Source organism: Zootoca vivipara, chromosome 11 (genome assembly GCF_963506605.1).
Source record: "Zootoca vivipara chromosome 11, rZooViv1.1, whole genome shotgun sequence".
In the NCBI taxonomy this organism is placed as follows: Eukaryota; Metazoa; Chordata; class Lepidosauria; order Squamata; family Lacertidae; genus Zootoca; species Zootoca vivipara.
The window spans coordinates 36,512,282-36,528,263 of NC_083286.1; the positions used below are offsets into that span (position 1 = coordinate 36,512,282).

The window sequence follows — 15,982 nt, forward strand, 5'->3', positions numbered from 1 at the left end:
AGTTGCCTAGCTAGGAGATAATGGAGAGACAAAGAGAAGGGAGGGAACAGCCAGCAGAGCTGTAATTAAAGAGTGGGGGGGACCCTCCCTCCCCAAGAACTAGGAGCTCCGTCAGTATTAGAGAACAAATAATGCAGAGAGGAGGAGGAACTTCCTGTTGGATCCCAGGGTGTTGCTGGGGACTGAAAGGAGAGGACTGAGAGTATCCAACTGCTTTCCTTGTGAAGAGATGTGGGTTTTTGCTTGCAACCAGATGACTGAATAAAAATGACTATAAAATATAAACTGCTCATTAATTCTTGTCTGTGAAATTACCAAAGGGAAGGGAGGATTCTCCACGCCTGACACCATCCCAGCAAACTACAGTGGTACCTTGGTTTAAGAACAGCTTAGTTTATGAACAACTTGGATTAAGAATGCTGCAAACCCAGAAGTAGGTGTTTTGGTTTGTAAACTTTGCCTTGGAAGCAGAACATGTTCTGCTTCCTGTTGAGTGTGTTCCATTTGTAAATTGAGTCCCCCGCTGGTATGGGAAAGCACGCCCTGGTTTAAGAACGCTTTGGTTTAAGAACAGACTTCCGGAATGGATTAAGTTCATAAACCAAGGTACCGCTGTACAAGGCAAAGGCATTCTCTCTATTAGTCTGGGAGTGGGGGGAAGGTGAAGAAAACCAGCACAAGAATTCTCTACTTAAGTGCTAATTTATTTATTTTTCTATGGGGAAAATTACATCTTACCAATATTGTTAAATCCATAAGATTCTCTTGCTTTTGCTGCTGTGAATTCCGGAGTAGTCCACTTTCCATACCTATTTGGATCTAATTCTATTAGATCAAAAGGAGGCTCCCCACTGAGTATCCAGTCACTGAGATACTTTCCTATGCCACCAGCATGGATGATGCCGTATCTGGGTAAAGAAGAAGATATAGACAGTTTCCCCACTAGTTTATTTCACACAACATTTCAGTACAACCTTTGAGGACTATAAACTCACTTCTTATTATCTTCTCTATGACCTTTTTTGGGGGGGGGTGCTTTGCTCATTATTGGAAAGTTAGACTTGTTAAAAATCTGGAGCACTTATGCAGCCTGGAATTTAAGATGGGACAGTGTGCCCATTTGTTAATTATATCATTTGTTTGCTTTGTGTTATTTTATGATTTCAAGCTAAATTATACCTGAGATCTTTTGTAACCTGCCCTGGGCCAATTCAGTGACAGGGCTGACTAGAAGTACAAATAATAAATATGTAAGGTGCATGAAAGCTGGGCAAGGCCCAGTTAGGCTTTGAACTAAAGATTAAGTGATTACAGCAACAGAACAAACATCTGAGTTCCAGCTACATTTGGCTGGAATTAAATTTGTGCTGTTGCTCTGTTTTCCCTGTAACAGCATGATAACCTTGGCTTTTACGTCATGATGAAATAATATGTTAAGCAAGATCAGACTGCCTAGGAAGAATAACTAATACCACCAACATTTACCACAAATTTAAATATCACAAATTTAAGCCTACTGGAGGTTGGGCAACTTAAATTTATTAGACAAATTTTCTTTGTACCAGGATGCATTTCACATTCCTTTCTGCAATTCAAAAGCTGTGATACATTCACCCTGTAGTCTTTGGCCATGGACTTGTTGGAAGCTTTTTGAAAGTCCAAGAATGTCAACCAGATTCACCCCTATTTTCATGTTTGCTAATACTCTCAAAGAATTATAAAATGAGACAAGATGTACATTTGCAGAAGCTATGCTGATTCTTCTTCACCCAAACTTGTACTTATGCTTGATAACAGACTTTAAGCTAACAGGACTAACTTATTGGCACTCACACACACACACACCCCACAAATTCCTTTTAACAAAATGATGTTACGGAGGCCAATTTTTGGGACAAGGTACATATTTTGCTATAAGATCAGCAATATTAAATTTGAGTTCTTTAAGAACTCATGAAGATACCATCTGGGACCCAGTGAAGACAGACATATATGTATAAATTTAACATTTACAAGGTTTCTCCTAACAATAGATCAATTTACTCACCCAAAACCAATAGCTACCCAATAATTTCGAACACCCTGATGTGGCCCCACCATAGGCAAGATATCTGGAGAATATGTTATAGGGCCTGCAACTACATTGATAATGTCTGCTTGCTTTAGGACTGGGACCATTTCCATAGCAGCCTCAACATGATCCATTATTCGGTCCAAATCAGACTCAAAAAGCTCCTTCCCAAATCCTAGAAAAAAATGTTTTGAGTCATGCATTTGTTATTTTCAAATTCCAAAAGCTCTTTAGTTACACACTGTGCTGATATCAAAACAAAGCGCTTATTTTTTCAGGATACACACAAATGTTGCAGGATAGGAGCTGCATGCAGAGAATCCCCATTTGCCCACTTGAAGAGCACAAAGTGAAAGACAGGCTTATATGGGAAATCTGAGAACAAGTTAATGGTGCCAGAAAGGCTCTTTGTCTTTATGAATATGCATGTATAACATACATATATATAATAATCACTCACAGATTCCAGTCACCAAATGTCAATTAATTCCAACAAGTGGTGAGCTTGGTAATTTGCATCATTGAAACCTAAAACTTTTAGCTGTATCTTGCAAAAATAACAATACACCTAGCTGTATCTTGCATCTGAAAATAAACTAATTTCTACCTCCCATTACATAAAACAATGCAAGAAATATTTGGCATTTATTTAACACAATTCTTTTTATCTGTTTTACTGATGCAAAGACATGCCTACGTGGAGTTCATCAGACATCCATTCCCCCCTCAGTCCACCAAATGCTCCTTTTTTCATCTGGGGGACACACAGATATATTCATGATCTCCATGGTATTTGCAACAAAAGACCCAGATGCAGACATGCAATTTGCAACCATGGCCTTCCACACCTCACCAGTGCCACTAAAGTTTCATTCACAGCATTGGTATAAAGTTTTGTCCCTGTATCAGTGACTGTATCTGGCTGCAACCATCAGCGCAATGACAAAAATAATACCACTGTGATCTACACAAAGGATAGCACTAATTAGCAGAACTGGGCTATTACCCCGTGATTGTGATCCATGAGGATCCCCACCACCAAGGAGGCATGCTGGCCCAAGCAATGGGAGGTTGGAAGTTTCGAGCAGCAAAAGTAGCTTAGAAAGACTCAAAGGTGTGCCCATGGACAGTGCTCCCATAGCTGAATCCAAATATCCCAGTTGTCTCAGCCAGGACCTAGAGCAGGCACCCCCCAAACTTCGGCCCTCCAGATGTTTTGGACTACAATTCCCATCATCCCTGACCACTGGTCTTCTTAGCTAGGGATCATGGGAGTTGTAGGCCAAAACATCTAGAGGGCCACAGTTTGGGGATGCCTGACCTAGAGCAACTGATTGAGTTTTATAGCAGAGCTAGGTAGTTGTTGACTGGAGGCTTCACCCACTAAATGGTGCCTCCCTGACTCGTTGAAGGTGCCTTCTGCTGCAGCCATTGGGGAATATGGTTTCCAGTTGTGGGGAAACTCTCCTTAGGGCTCTCTTGATCCCCAAGGAGTCCATGGACAAGCCACCAGAATCTGGTGGTAGAGGCAGCTCCTCGGGGGTGCACCATTGTGGGGGGGGGGTCTGCTGCCCATGAACACACACGCCTCAAACCAGGGAAAGGATCCATCTCCTCTCTGAGCCTGCATTTGCCAGAGAACTCTGCCTCTACTCTAGGATTATGACAAAAATATAACTGCAGCTAAAGCCTGGGATTATTTTTCAAGCAAAATTACCTGGTGGGACTCCATCTGTTACCCAGGATTCCTGTAGTTTCATTTTTTCTGGACTTTCATATGGGCCAAATAAAATCCCGTCCCTTTCTTGTCTTAGATAATATGAACCTTCTAGGTCACGAATCACAGGAAATTCTTTTTTAAGGGCTTTCACTTCAGGAATAGTTGCCGTAACAATGTACTGGTGATGAACTGGTATGAGTGGATGGGGCAATCCAATCATTTCCCCTATTTCACGAGCCCAGAAACCTAGAAAACACAAAGGACAGAAATGCAAATATAAGAATGGAGTACTTGGAAACTAAAGGAGCAATCTTGTTGATGCGTGTATTCTGAATCCCCTCTTACATCAGAAGGTATGGCTTTGAACCACTGCTGATCTCAGCTGTTAAACCTAGGAGTCCCTACTCAGCATAGGGAAAGGTTGAAGATAGTTTCTCTCTGTATGTGTCCTGCAAACCAGTTAACCATTCCGAGCAACTTCCTTGACCTCTGGAATTTTTGCTACTATGGTTCCTCTTCATTACCTCTCTCTTGTGTAATTCCTTCTCTTCTCTCCCCTCCTTGATTTTCTCTGCTGCTTATAATATAGAAGTGGCTCTCCTGCTCATCCCAGATACCTCACATTTTTAAACCCTGCCCTTCTGCACTCCACCTGAGCTTAATGCTAGGAAGCTTTTGTGGGAGGGGAACCAAATTTCATTGCTGTCTCTCCCTGCAATCAAGTTGCAACTTCCCCATATGGGAACGGTGTCAAGTTTTTGTGTATGTAACTATTTATGAACCTTGGAAGAGGTGTTTCAATAATATAAGCAGAATATTACTTAAACAAGGAGATGATTCAATAGTGTGGAACTGTTTGGGTTGTTGTCTTTGACGAAGAAAGAGACAACTCATTGGAAGACTCTTCCTTATGGCAAAGATCATCATGTTTTCCAAACAGGAAAAACAAACAGAATGCCTACATTTGGTGGGAATGTTGCTTCAGGATGGCAGAGGTTGCCTGTGGTGAGAAAAATTATTTCTGTGTTGGAGGAGGCAAACAAGGCATCCTTTATGGGCACCACAGTTTTGGTAGTTTTCACTTCCCCTACGTTATTCCACTAATCTTTTTTTCTAGTTAAACTACCACTGTTCCAGCTAACCACTAATAGCACACAGAGTTTCTATAGACAGTATTGGACAGTGCTGAGAATAAGATAACATCACAGGCCACCTCTTAGGGGGCTGTCTCTAAAAAATTTAGAGTTTTTTGCGTTCAGCTGCACCCATTTCTATTAATGCTCCTATTTCTCAAGCTTAACCATGAATACAGTTGTTTGCAGCTGAGGTTTGCCTGTGATTAAAATAGCAGAATTAATGTCTTCCACTGAAAACAGCCAATTTAGTCTTGGCCACGAATCATAGATGCATAGAATTGTAGAGTTGGAAGGGACCATGGGGGCTATCTAGCCCAGCCCCCTGCAACACAGGAATCTTTTACCCAATGTGGGGCTTGAACCCACAACCCAAAGATTAAGAGTTTCATGAAGTATATGCTGAGCAAAAAGACTAAGTGAAACATGGAGGAGGAAGGGAGGGGAAGCTGGTAATGAGGCAAAAGCCTGTTGGCTAAAACTCTCTGCCCCACTTTATAACTTAACATTAAATAAGGACTCTGCATAGGTCAAACAAGAAATAAGTTATCAGGTAGTTAATGAGCCACAATCCCTAGAACACTCACAAAATTCTGAGGTTGTTCCTATCCATGCACCAATAACAACACAGGCAAGAGTGGAAATAAGAAGTAGCTGTAGGATCTAGGCAGAATTTGTGCAACAGATTTGGGACACACACACAGTAATTTCTCATTTAACTGAAAATAAGCCCAAATATAAAAACAGCAGACATTATATGGACTAATTTCCAAATAGTGATTTGGAGGCTGGGAGCATAAGAAAGGCTTGTACCCTTATCTCCCCTTCTCTGATATGGGGTGCTGGTCTTTCCTAATTTTCTCTACTAATAGTTTGCCATGATGTACAAATTGCTACCAAACCATAATTTTAAACCATATTCCAAAGTGGGTTTGCAAACTGTTTGGAGATGAGCACTAACCATGGGTTACTGAGTCAAACATCATTGCAAATAACAGCATAAAAGTTAGGAAATGGAGGAGGGTATGTAAAAAAGGCAGTGAAGGGGTGACATGAGGCAACAAGACAGAACATGATAGAATAATTCAGTTCAAATGAAATATCCAGACCACGCTTTGGAAAATGTGAAATGTACCGTCTGAATTGAGCAACTGGATAAGAAAGGGGTCGAAAGGCTGTCTAATGAACCCCGCTATGTTTTGAGTTGGCAATATAAACTTAGCAATATAACAGGAATGAAAGCTCACAGTAAATTATTGTTTTCTTTTGGAGAGGAGGGTATGGAAGGAAGGAAGAAGATTGGCTGCTAGAGTATTAGGAACATACTCTCATCATAGCTGTTTACCTACCCTGACCCAGGACATTAATCAATGCCAGCTCTAAATGTTCCCTTTGGTTGAACATTGTAACTTGACAAGTATGCCTTTGGTTTAATAAGTTAAAAAGAAATGAAAGAGCCTGAAGAGATGTCACAACTTCACATCTCAAGAGTAAAACATTGCTAATTACTGGGTATGTAAAAGAAGATATATGAAATAGCAGTGAGGAAACTGTGGCATGCATATCAAAGGTCCAAGTCACATGCAGTGTCTACAAGAATGGGTGCCTGTGCCATTCATTTTACTGTTGTAGGTTATACCTCAACACTGAATAAATGGGGTGGCACTGATGGTACAGAACTGTGAAAAGTGGTAGGGCAAATGGTTTGCTTGGAAAAGATTTGAGCTCTAATTTCAGGCATCCCCAGGGAGAGCAGGGAAATAAACCCTGTTTGAAACTCTGGACAGTCTCTGCCTATGACCATCTGCTGTAATGTTGCAGCCTACTACTCAACATTGACGATACTGAGCTAGCAGGATCACTGATGTGATTCAGTATAAGGCAGCTTCCCATGTTCCAGTGTACTCATTGGAGCCTTGCAGACCTTTTTCCTTGTGGTCTTTATGCTTCAGTACCAAATATAAGCTATTTCCAATCAGTGGCGGAGCTTCATGCTCCAGCACCCAGAGGGGGGCAGAGAGGGGGTGGGGGCGTGGCACCCAGCGTGGGCAGGGGGGCAGCCGCGGTGGCACCCCACTGGGATCGCGCTGCCAGGGGTGGTGCGCTCCCTGCACTCCTCTTCCTCCACCATTGTTTCCAATTACCATACTTGCAAAAACTACCATTAGGAATGACCAGAACAGTAGACTGGGGCCACCGGCATCACTGCTTTTTACCAGGTGGGGGTGAGGCAGAGCAGCAGCAAGGTTGGAGCTCTGTGGGATTGGATTGGCTGGGGTGCCTGTGCAGCCCTAACCTTGCTGATGTCCTGACTCACCCCTGATTCATCCATGTAAGTAGCAGCGATGTGGAGGGGAAAGGGAAGAGGAAGTTTCCACAAATATGTGGAAGTGTGAATGAATGGAAGACCTAAAAAAAAACCTCTGGCATTCTGTGCATAAGGTTATTGTTCTGTTATTGTAAATACCAAATAATATACTCCTTTACTCACACAAAAATAAGTCATTTTCTAAATGACAGCAACTGCATTACATTTAGGAGCTGAATGTACTGCTGTTGGTTTGCGGTGCTAGAATTTGTGGGTGCCTGGATTTAGTAAGTGCTAGGACCCATAATAGCTGGGCTCAGCTTTCCATGTCCAGGTCAGCCTGATAATGGCCAACTCTTTAAGCAAACAAATGGGGCAGGGAGATGGCGGATTAACAAAGTAGAGATTCTGTGCCAGCTGGAAAAATGAGAACCTCTCCCTGAGCTCAGAATTAGGTAGAAGGACAAAGGCCAGTAGCAGAGTTTCAGGATTGCAGTTTGCCCTGCTGTGCTCTGGAGGAAATGGTTTTCAGTCAGTAAGCTGAAATCAATCTAGGCAGCTGCCTAGTGCAAAGTTAAGAGTTACAGTACGTGACAGGGAGAGAAGGATAAGCTGAAGGGCAACAGACAATATATCTGATGCCTGCTTGAACCCAGGACTGCACCTATGAGAGAAGCAAGACCCTCTTGGAGTGTAATGATGTGTTCGCCCCTCCATCCTATCACTGCTTCATGCCAAATTATCTTTCAGGAGGTCATCAAATAGCTAATGCAAAGCATATATCACTTGCTTTCTGCATGGCATTCATTAGAGCATTTGTGCTCAATCTGTGTTTAGTGTGAGCTACTTCATCTGGCCCAGTTAGGGTATTAAATTTTCCAAAGACGTGCAAATACATTTCATTTCTTACCAGCTGTATTCACAACTCTGTTTGCTCGAATTATTCCTTGTGGAGTTTCAACTTCCCATGTTCCATCTGCTCTAGATTTTAGGTCAGTTACTTGGACTGGATAATTTATCTGAGCACCATATTTCCTGGCCCCTGCAGCCAAAGCCATGGTGAGTGAGTAAGGGTCAATATGACCATCTCCAGGGTTGTACAAACCAGCTAAAACCTAAGTGGGTCAAACAAAATGAAACTGCATTAGTATTATTATGTTTTCTTAACCAACATGTTAGAAATGGAGGGTATCTACATATTAGGACTCCTTTGAACAGGGAACTGGACACTTGCGTGTAATTTCTAGGAAAGAGAAATTCAGAATCTGGATGTAAGAAAGAACAAAGTAGCTAAGGATTTCAGCAAAAAACCAAATGTTAATCAAATATACTTCATGAAAATCAATGGTTGTGTCCACACATAATAGTAGATCAAAAATACTGTCTTTTTTACATGAACTGATCATACTTGCTTCACTCCTACACATTGTAAAAATTATGATCCTTTACTTAGTGTTACTTCCAAATCAGGGATTATGATTTGTTTCATTCAAATAAACCACAATTGGTAAGCCAATAACAAATCTTGGCTTATTATCGTATTTGTTTGGAATGAAACAAATCCCGATAGCTAATCCAGATATAACGCAATGCCAGAGTTCACTATTTGTTTCTCAACAGTGTGAATGCAAAGAGTGAAACAGGAAAGGTACGGTGTGTGTGGCTTTCCATAACATGGAAATGCAGCCAATGGGTGTTTTGCTACTCAGTTCAGGAGAACAGAATTGCAACCAATTTAGGTGTGTGGAACTTTTGGCCTTCCAGATGTTGCTCAACTACAATTCCCATAGGCCCCTACCACCAGTGCTTTTTTCTGGGGGCACAGGGTACACATACCCCTGAACATTTTGTGAATCTAAGTTTGACCTCATCGAGGGGCAGTATTTCAATATGAGTAGAAAAATGAGAGTACCCCTAAACATTTTTTAAAAGAAAAAAAACACTGGCCCCTGCAATACATTGTTACTGTCACCACGATCAACATAACTACTCAAAGTGTCCTTTGTTCCCTCGTCTGAATATCTGGTGGCTGTTTCTGATCAAATCCTTAGGAATTACCAAGGATTTGTTACACCAAGAGACCAATATATTTACACATATTAATAAAGGATTCTTCTACCATGTCCAAGTTGCTCTGTTTCATTTTTGCAGCACTGATGAAGTTGGTTTTGAATAGATCACAAATATCCATTGAACATTACAATACTGTCAGCTGCTGAGCCTTCTGCAATAAATCCCAATAGACATATAGTCGAGCCTTGCTTCTGTACCCAGCCAGGGGCGTAGCCAGGATGAAAATTAGGGGGGGCAAGGCCAAGGGGCGGGGAAGGGGCCATAGTGGGGCAAGGAAAGCTCCCTTCTCCATTGCCAGCTTTCCCTCCACCCGCCCCGGCGATCACGGAGGGGGAGGAGGGGATCGGAGCAGCCCGATTTCGGGCTGCTCCAACCCCCTCCTCCCCCTCCTCGAACGGCAGGGGCGAGGGGGCGCCAGGATCAGCCCGAAATCGGGATGCTCCGACTCCCTCCTCCCCCTCCGTGATCGGCAGGGGCAAGGGGGCGCCAGGATCAGCCCGAAACTGGGCTGCTCCGATCCCCTCCTCCCCCTCTGCGATCGCCGGGGCGGGTGGAGGGAAAGCTTTCCCTCTGCCCATCCCACAGCCAGCAAGGGAGATGGGAGACGTCCCTTCTCCCTGGCTGGCTGTGGGGTGGGCGGAGGGAAAGCCCCAGAGCCGCGCAAAGCGGTTGCCTGGCTTTCCTTCCGCCCGCCCCACAGCCAGCCGGCTAGAAGGGACGTCTCCCTTCTCCCTTCTCCTTTGCTGGCTGTGGGGCGGGCGGAGGGAAAGCCAGCCAAACGCTTTGCGCGGCTCGGGGGCTTTCCCTCCGCCCGCCCCACAGCCAGCCAGGGAGAAGGGAGACGGCACTGGGCAGGCAGCGGGGCAGGCTGGCCAGCGGCCCTGCTTCTAGGGGGGGCAACTGCCCCCTCCTGCCCCCCCTGCCTACACCCATGTACCCAGCACAGCCTGCAGAATGCCAGTAACATTTCTGCACCTGTAGATCCTGTCAGAATGACCTCTTCTCACCCAGACTGAAGTTCATTCTGTAAATGACACACTAAGTTGGATACTGGATACATAAAAATGGCACCCTCTGTAAAATCTGCTGCCTGAGGCAACTTCTTTCAAAAGGTTTCATGTTAGAAAGATTTAATAGAGTTGTGTACTATTAAATAATCTTCAAATTTTGAAGAGGGATATTGAATCACAGAGTCATATTTTTTTGCATGTAAAATAAATTTCACATCCTTTGGAAATAAAATAATTGAATTTGTTTACCTTTTCCATGTTTAATAAAGGGAATAATTCTTGTACTCTCTCTGGCTTGATAAGATACTGCTCTGCTGGGTGCCAACCAGCTCGAGTCATCTGGTATTTTAACTCATCCACCCTCGTTGGAGTTGAAGCAATTCTAATACTTCCTGGCTGATGAAACCCAACAGCCTAACAGGAACAGAAAAAAAGACTATCAGGTTCCCTACTTACAAGCAGTCCAAAAAAAAGTCCTAAATAATAACCATGGCGCAGTGTACCTTCAGAACAGGCTACAGAATAAATAATGAGTTGCTATAATTAAATTTATATTATTATTATTATTATTATTATTATTATTATTATTATTATTACAGTATTATTATTAATATTAATACCCCACCCATCCTTCTAACCAAATATTAAAAACAATACAGCATCAAACATTAAAAACTTCCCTAAACAAGGCTGCCTTCAGTTGTCTTTTAAAAGTAAAATAGTTGCTTATTGCCTTGATGTCTGCTGGGAGAGCATTCCACAGGGCAGGCACTACTACCGAGAAGGCCCTCTGCCTGGTTCCCTGTAACCTCACTTCTCGCAGTGAGGGAACTGCCAGAAGGTCCTCAGCGCTGGTCCTCAGTGTCCGGGCTGGACGATGAGGGTGGAGACGCTTTATAGTTTATAGTTATTTGAAATGTACCAACAGATTAACCAATTTAATTTTTAGCTTTCTTTTCAATTCTGTTTAATTCTGGGCACCATAATTTAAGAAGGATATGCCTGACAACAAATGCTAACTATTGGATTCTTTTGCCCCATCTTTATATGCCTGCTAAACAGCTGTGTCATGCTTATGATATTTTATTCTCTTGTTAATTATGCTGTTTTAAATGTGCATTTTATATTTGACTTCACTTAGCAATGTTTTTTTGAAATGTTTAAGTTTTTTTGTTAACTTTGTGTTAAATATGTATTCTGTAGTTGACCTCCTTTGTAATGTTTTATTTTGAAATCTTTAATATAATATTTTAGTTTTTCATTAATTATGTTGCTTTGACTGTATACTCTATATTAGACTTTCTTCAGATTGTTTTATTGATGTTTTAATATGCTGTAAACCGCTTTGAGATTTTTTCTTGAAAATATAAAGTGGTATAGAAATGAAATAAATAACAAGATAATAAATAATAATAAACTGGAACATGTGAAGAGGAGGGCGACCAAGATGATCCAAGGTCTGGAAACATAGCGTTATGAGAAACAGTTGAGGGATTGGGGTATGTTTAGTTTGGCTTACAGGAGACTGAGAGGAGATTTGATAGTCATCTTCAACTATCTATAGTGCTGTCACATAGAAGATGAAGCAAGCTTGTTTTCTCCTGCTCCAGAAGGTAGGACCCAAACCAATGGCTTTACGTTACAAAAATGAGATTCTGAACATCGGTAAGAACTTTCTTACAGTAAGAACTGTTTGACAGTGGTATACAAACAGAGGTTTTTAATAAGAGGCTGGATGGCTATCTGATAATGTATGATTTAGTTGAGATTCCTGCATTGCAGGAGTTTGGACTAGATGACCTTCAGGGCGCCTTCCAACACTACAATTCTATTATTCTAATACAAGTCATACTTTAATGTTCAAACATATTTTTTAAACACTCATTAGTATTTTCCGAAGTAGCAAACAATGAAACCAATAATTAAAAGACAAAGCGAAACAAGGGAAATTATTTCCCCCTCAACCTTCATAAAGTTGAATAAGAGGGTCCTGACAAATTGCCATTATCATAGTATGGTGAGTTTGTGTGGTGGGGAGACGTTAGGGGAGACTAATGAGTCACTTCTAATTCCTGGGTCTAGCAAGGATTAAATTGTTGGAATAGCCAGGTCAACTTCTTGCCAAAGGTGCAAGGGATCTGTAATAAATATATTTTGGATCTGTAATAAATATATTTAAAGATACACACCTGTCCAGTCTCATCTTCTAATTGTTCATAAAGCTTGATGCTGTAGTGATGGATCTTCTTCAGATTTATTCCAGGGTGGAAATACGTTGTCAAACCTGCCTTTTAAAAAAGAACAACAAAAAAAAAAGGATACAAATGGGGGGGGGGTCTTCAACAAAACATTGCAGCGTAGAATGCTTCTGTTCATGGTTCCAGCCGCTCCACCCCACTCCATCCCCAATCACCTGTTTTCCTCCCCCTTCCCCACTAAGCATGTTGGGTCCCCCATTGAGCTTTTTTTGAGCTCCCCACTCCGTTGAGACAATTTTGTTCCACCACTGCCACTTTTTGAGGTTTTATGGAGGTGAGGGAGGAGACAGACACATTTGTGCCCAATCCCTGCTACATTAAATTATTTAATTTCTCCATTAACATCTATGAACAACTCTCTCTTCCACCCCGGGAACAATGAAAAAGAGCTTCTCCGTGAGAACCAAGAAGTGACCTATTTGAACATTGGGACAGTTCCTTCTACATATCTATTTTGCTCTATACACCTTCCACCCAGTTTCCCCCCCTCTTAGTCCCTCAATGTTCCATGCCACTGAATTATTATGGAGCTGGGGTTTTGGCGGGGGGGGGGGAGGATTTTCCCACTTAAGGTTTTTCTTTCCATCAGATTTGTTTTACTTGTTCATACCTTAGAGCAGGCATGTCAAACCTGCGGCCCTCCAGATGTTTTGGCCTACAACTCCCATGATCCCTAGCTAGCAGGACCAGTGGTTGGGGAAGATGGGAATTGTAGTCCAAAACATCTGGAGGGCCGCAGGTTTGACATGCCTGCCTTAGAGCTTTACTTCTCTCTTGTGCATCAGCTGCATAAGCACAGGCATGGCAAGACTAAAAACAGTATTCTAGCACAACATAGTTCATAACCAGCACAGTCATCTCTACCTTACAGGAATACAAGGGCAGGGCCTTACTCCAATTCTGCTCTAGTGCCGTTTGTATCATACTACTTAGTGCTGCCTGTACTTCTATGATCAATATCCTCAGTGATATCAATACTGCAGGAGTGTTTCAAAACATCTGCAATAGGCTTCGCCAACCTGGACTAATTCCGTCACCACTCTGGTGCGTAAATTTGGGGTGGAGAATTAGCGATAAAAGAGAGCTAATGGAGAGCTCCACTGGGCCCAGCATCTTCTGAGCATTCTCAGAGAATTCTTGGAAAGACTTGAGTTTTCTCAAAGTTTGCAACAGCTTAAATTATGAAGCAAGCTAGAGGAAGCTCATCAATTCATAATCATTTAAGTGGTTAACACTGAGTGAATTCACTGAGTTCAATGGGACTTACTCCCACCTAAGTGTGTATCTGATTTCAGCCTAAAAATTCAATGGCAAGCACATCAACACAGCTTGAGAATCAAATGCTGAGAACAGCATCAAATGTGCACAAAATTTCAGAGTCACTATATTTCATAAAGCCTATCAAGTGCTACTTTGATAATTTACAATAGTATATGAATATGCAAGGTGACTAGAAATGTATACCACTTCAGCAGATGTTAGTAATGTCTAATTTGGCTTTACTACAGCCACCACCGCTGACACACGATATGATATCTAGGATTACCCTGAGGCTGCAAGCTACTGAAAACAACTTCTTCTTGGTAACTAGCTAGGTCACTGCACAGTTTGTGTAATATGGATCCAGCTACTAATCTGTAATTCCCACATGGAGCAGAATGCCTTGCATAACTACAGAAATATAAATAGATTGTTTTTCTGTGAATGCTATGGTTAGTATATGCAGGGAACCTTGCCAAATGGCCTTCCTCTCTCCATTAAATCAGTGAAAGAGTTTTTCACCTTTCAATGCAATCCTGACAATCTTAACAACAAGGCAGAGGCAGAATTAAGATACAACATTAACTCAGGTCAAACATTGGAGCCCTGTCACTTTCAGAGATGTGGAATTTCTGGTCTATGCGTAGTGTTGTAGGAAGGCATCATTTTCCATTGCGCAGTCAGGCGGAGTCCCCCCAAAACCCCAGGCAGCCCCCGAGCGGAATAATGACAGAAGACCACGTTTGATGGGATTAAAATTGGCCACAACTTTATTAAGAATTCAGATGTAGGGAGACCTTGGCTCAGGCATTGGGCATATATCCCTCCCAGCCCCCAGCCGGGGGTGGGGTAATTTTTCAGGGTTGCCCAGCATGTGTGGGGGTTGGGCTAACTCTGGAGAACATATGTTCAAGCAGACAGCCCGCCCCCCCTCGATCGCAGCCGCTGGAGGGGGAGGGCAATGACGGCCTATGCGTATGGTCAATGCCCCCCCTTTGCCCCATTTACAGGAACCCTGTTATCGCCGCCACAATGGGGGTGGGGGGTCACCGCCCCCACGCCCCGCCCATTTATGTAAATGACTAAAGGATTCCTCCCAAGTTGTGACGAATTGCTACGGGAAAGGCAAAACCTGCCAATGCAGGGAAATTCCTTTCCGGCCCTTCAACAGCAGCCTTGTCGTAGCAGCGCCTGCGTGTGTGTACGCCTGTGGAAAGAAATAACCTGTAATGCAAGTATCAGTTTAAAGAGTGGAGGGTGGGAAAGCTCTGAATCTGTAAGCTGCTTCCCAAGAATGGCTCAACTTTCACCGTGTGCAAGGTAAGGTTACCTGTTCCTACCTGGCCAATCCCCCCGGCACGCCTCCCTGGGCTGGATTGGACGGCTCACTGAGTGGGCAGAGAACACCAGTATCCAGCCCAGGTAGGCAGTGCCGGCTTCCAAACTTCCAGGGCTGCCTCAGGGATCCCAGGGGGCTGCACGCGACTGCGCAAAATGCGCCTCCCCTTTATGTGGGGAACGGTCATTCCTGTATTTGTAAGCAGGCACCACTGCTTCCACTCCATTGTAATCATCATCTGCCAAAAACTATGCTACTGTATTCATCTTGCTGTCAACTGTAGTGAAATTACCTAACGTGTAATTAATTATATAAATTATGTTGTCATTATTCCACCCCATTCATTTCAATGCAAAGGAAACACGATGAAAATGTGAGGGGAAGCTAATCAATTACGTATTGTTTCCAGGCTGAAAGCAGCAGCAACAACAACAACAACAACAACAACAACAACAACAACAACAACAGTGAATGCTAAACACATTCGCTGGATTGATTTCTGTTTCAGGCATGGGAAAATAAGCAAACACTGCCAATTGCCACTCCTGTTTCTGTTTTCTTATGAATTCTCAAACATCCCTACCCATGGGTCGGATACACCCCCTGGGGCCCCTTCATCCACCCTGCAGATTTCTCGTCCCTCTGTCTCCCCCCCTCCATAATTAGCCTTTTTTAAAAGCCCTCTATTGGATGCAATAATTGCCTTTTTCATGCATAATTGTGGCATGGGGCGTCTTTTTGCAGGGAAGTTACAGTCGATGAAGAAAGGGCTAAAATTCTCCTCCTTGTGTGCTGTCCCTCCCCTGCAAA

At 42.8% G+C, this 15,982-nt stretch overlaps 1 protein-coding gene across 5 annotated transcripts in view; it reads right to left on the reverse strand.

Moving 5' to 3' along the window:
- Positions 1-15,982, reverse strand: part of DMGDH (dimethylglycine dehydrogenase) — a 53,292-nt gene that overhangs the window by 33,326 nt on the left and 3,984 nt on the right. For all 5 annotated transcript variants that reach the window (XM_035099565.2, XM_035099568.2, XM_035099566.2 and 2 more), the window contains 6 exons: positions 12,505-12,603; positions 10,565-10,729; positions 8,143-8,347; positions 3,789-4,037; positions 2,048-2,246; positions 739-908 (listed from right to left, as the gene is read on the reverse strand). In XM_035099565.2, the coding sequence (XP_034955456.1) occupies positions 739-908; positions 2,048-2,246; positions 3,789-4,037; positions 8,143-8,347; positions 10,565-10,729; positions 12,505-12,603 (1,087 nt within the window). The remainder of the gene's footprint in view (positions 1-738; positions 909-2,047; positions 2,247-3,788; positions 4,038-8,142; positions 8,348-10,564; positions 10,730-12,504; positions 12,604-15,982) is intronic.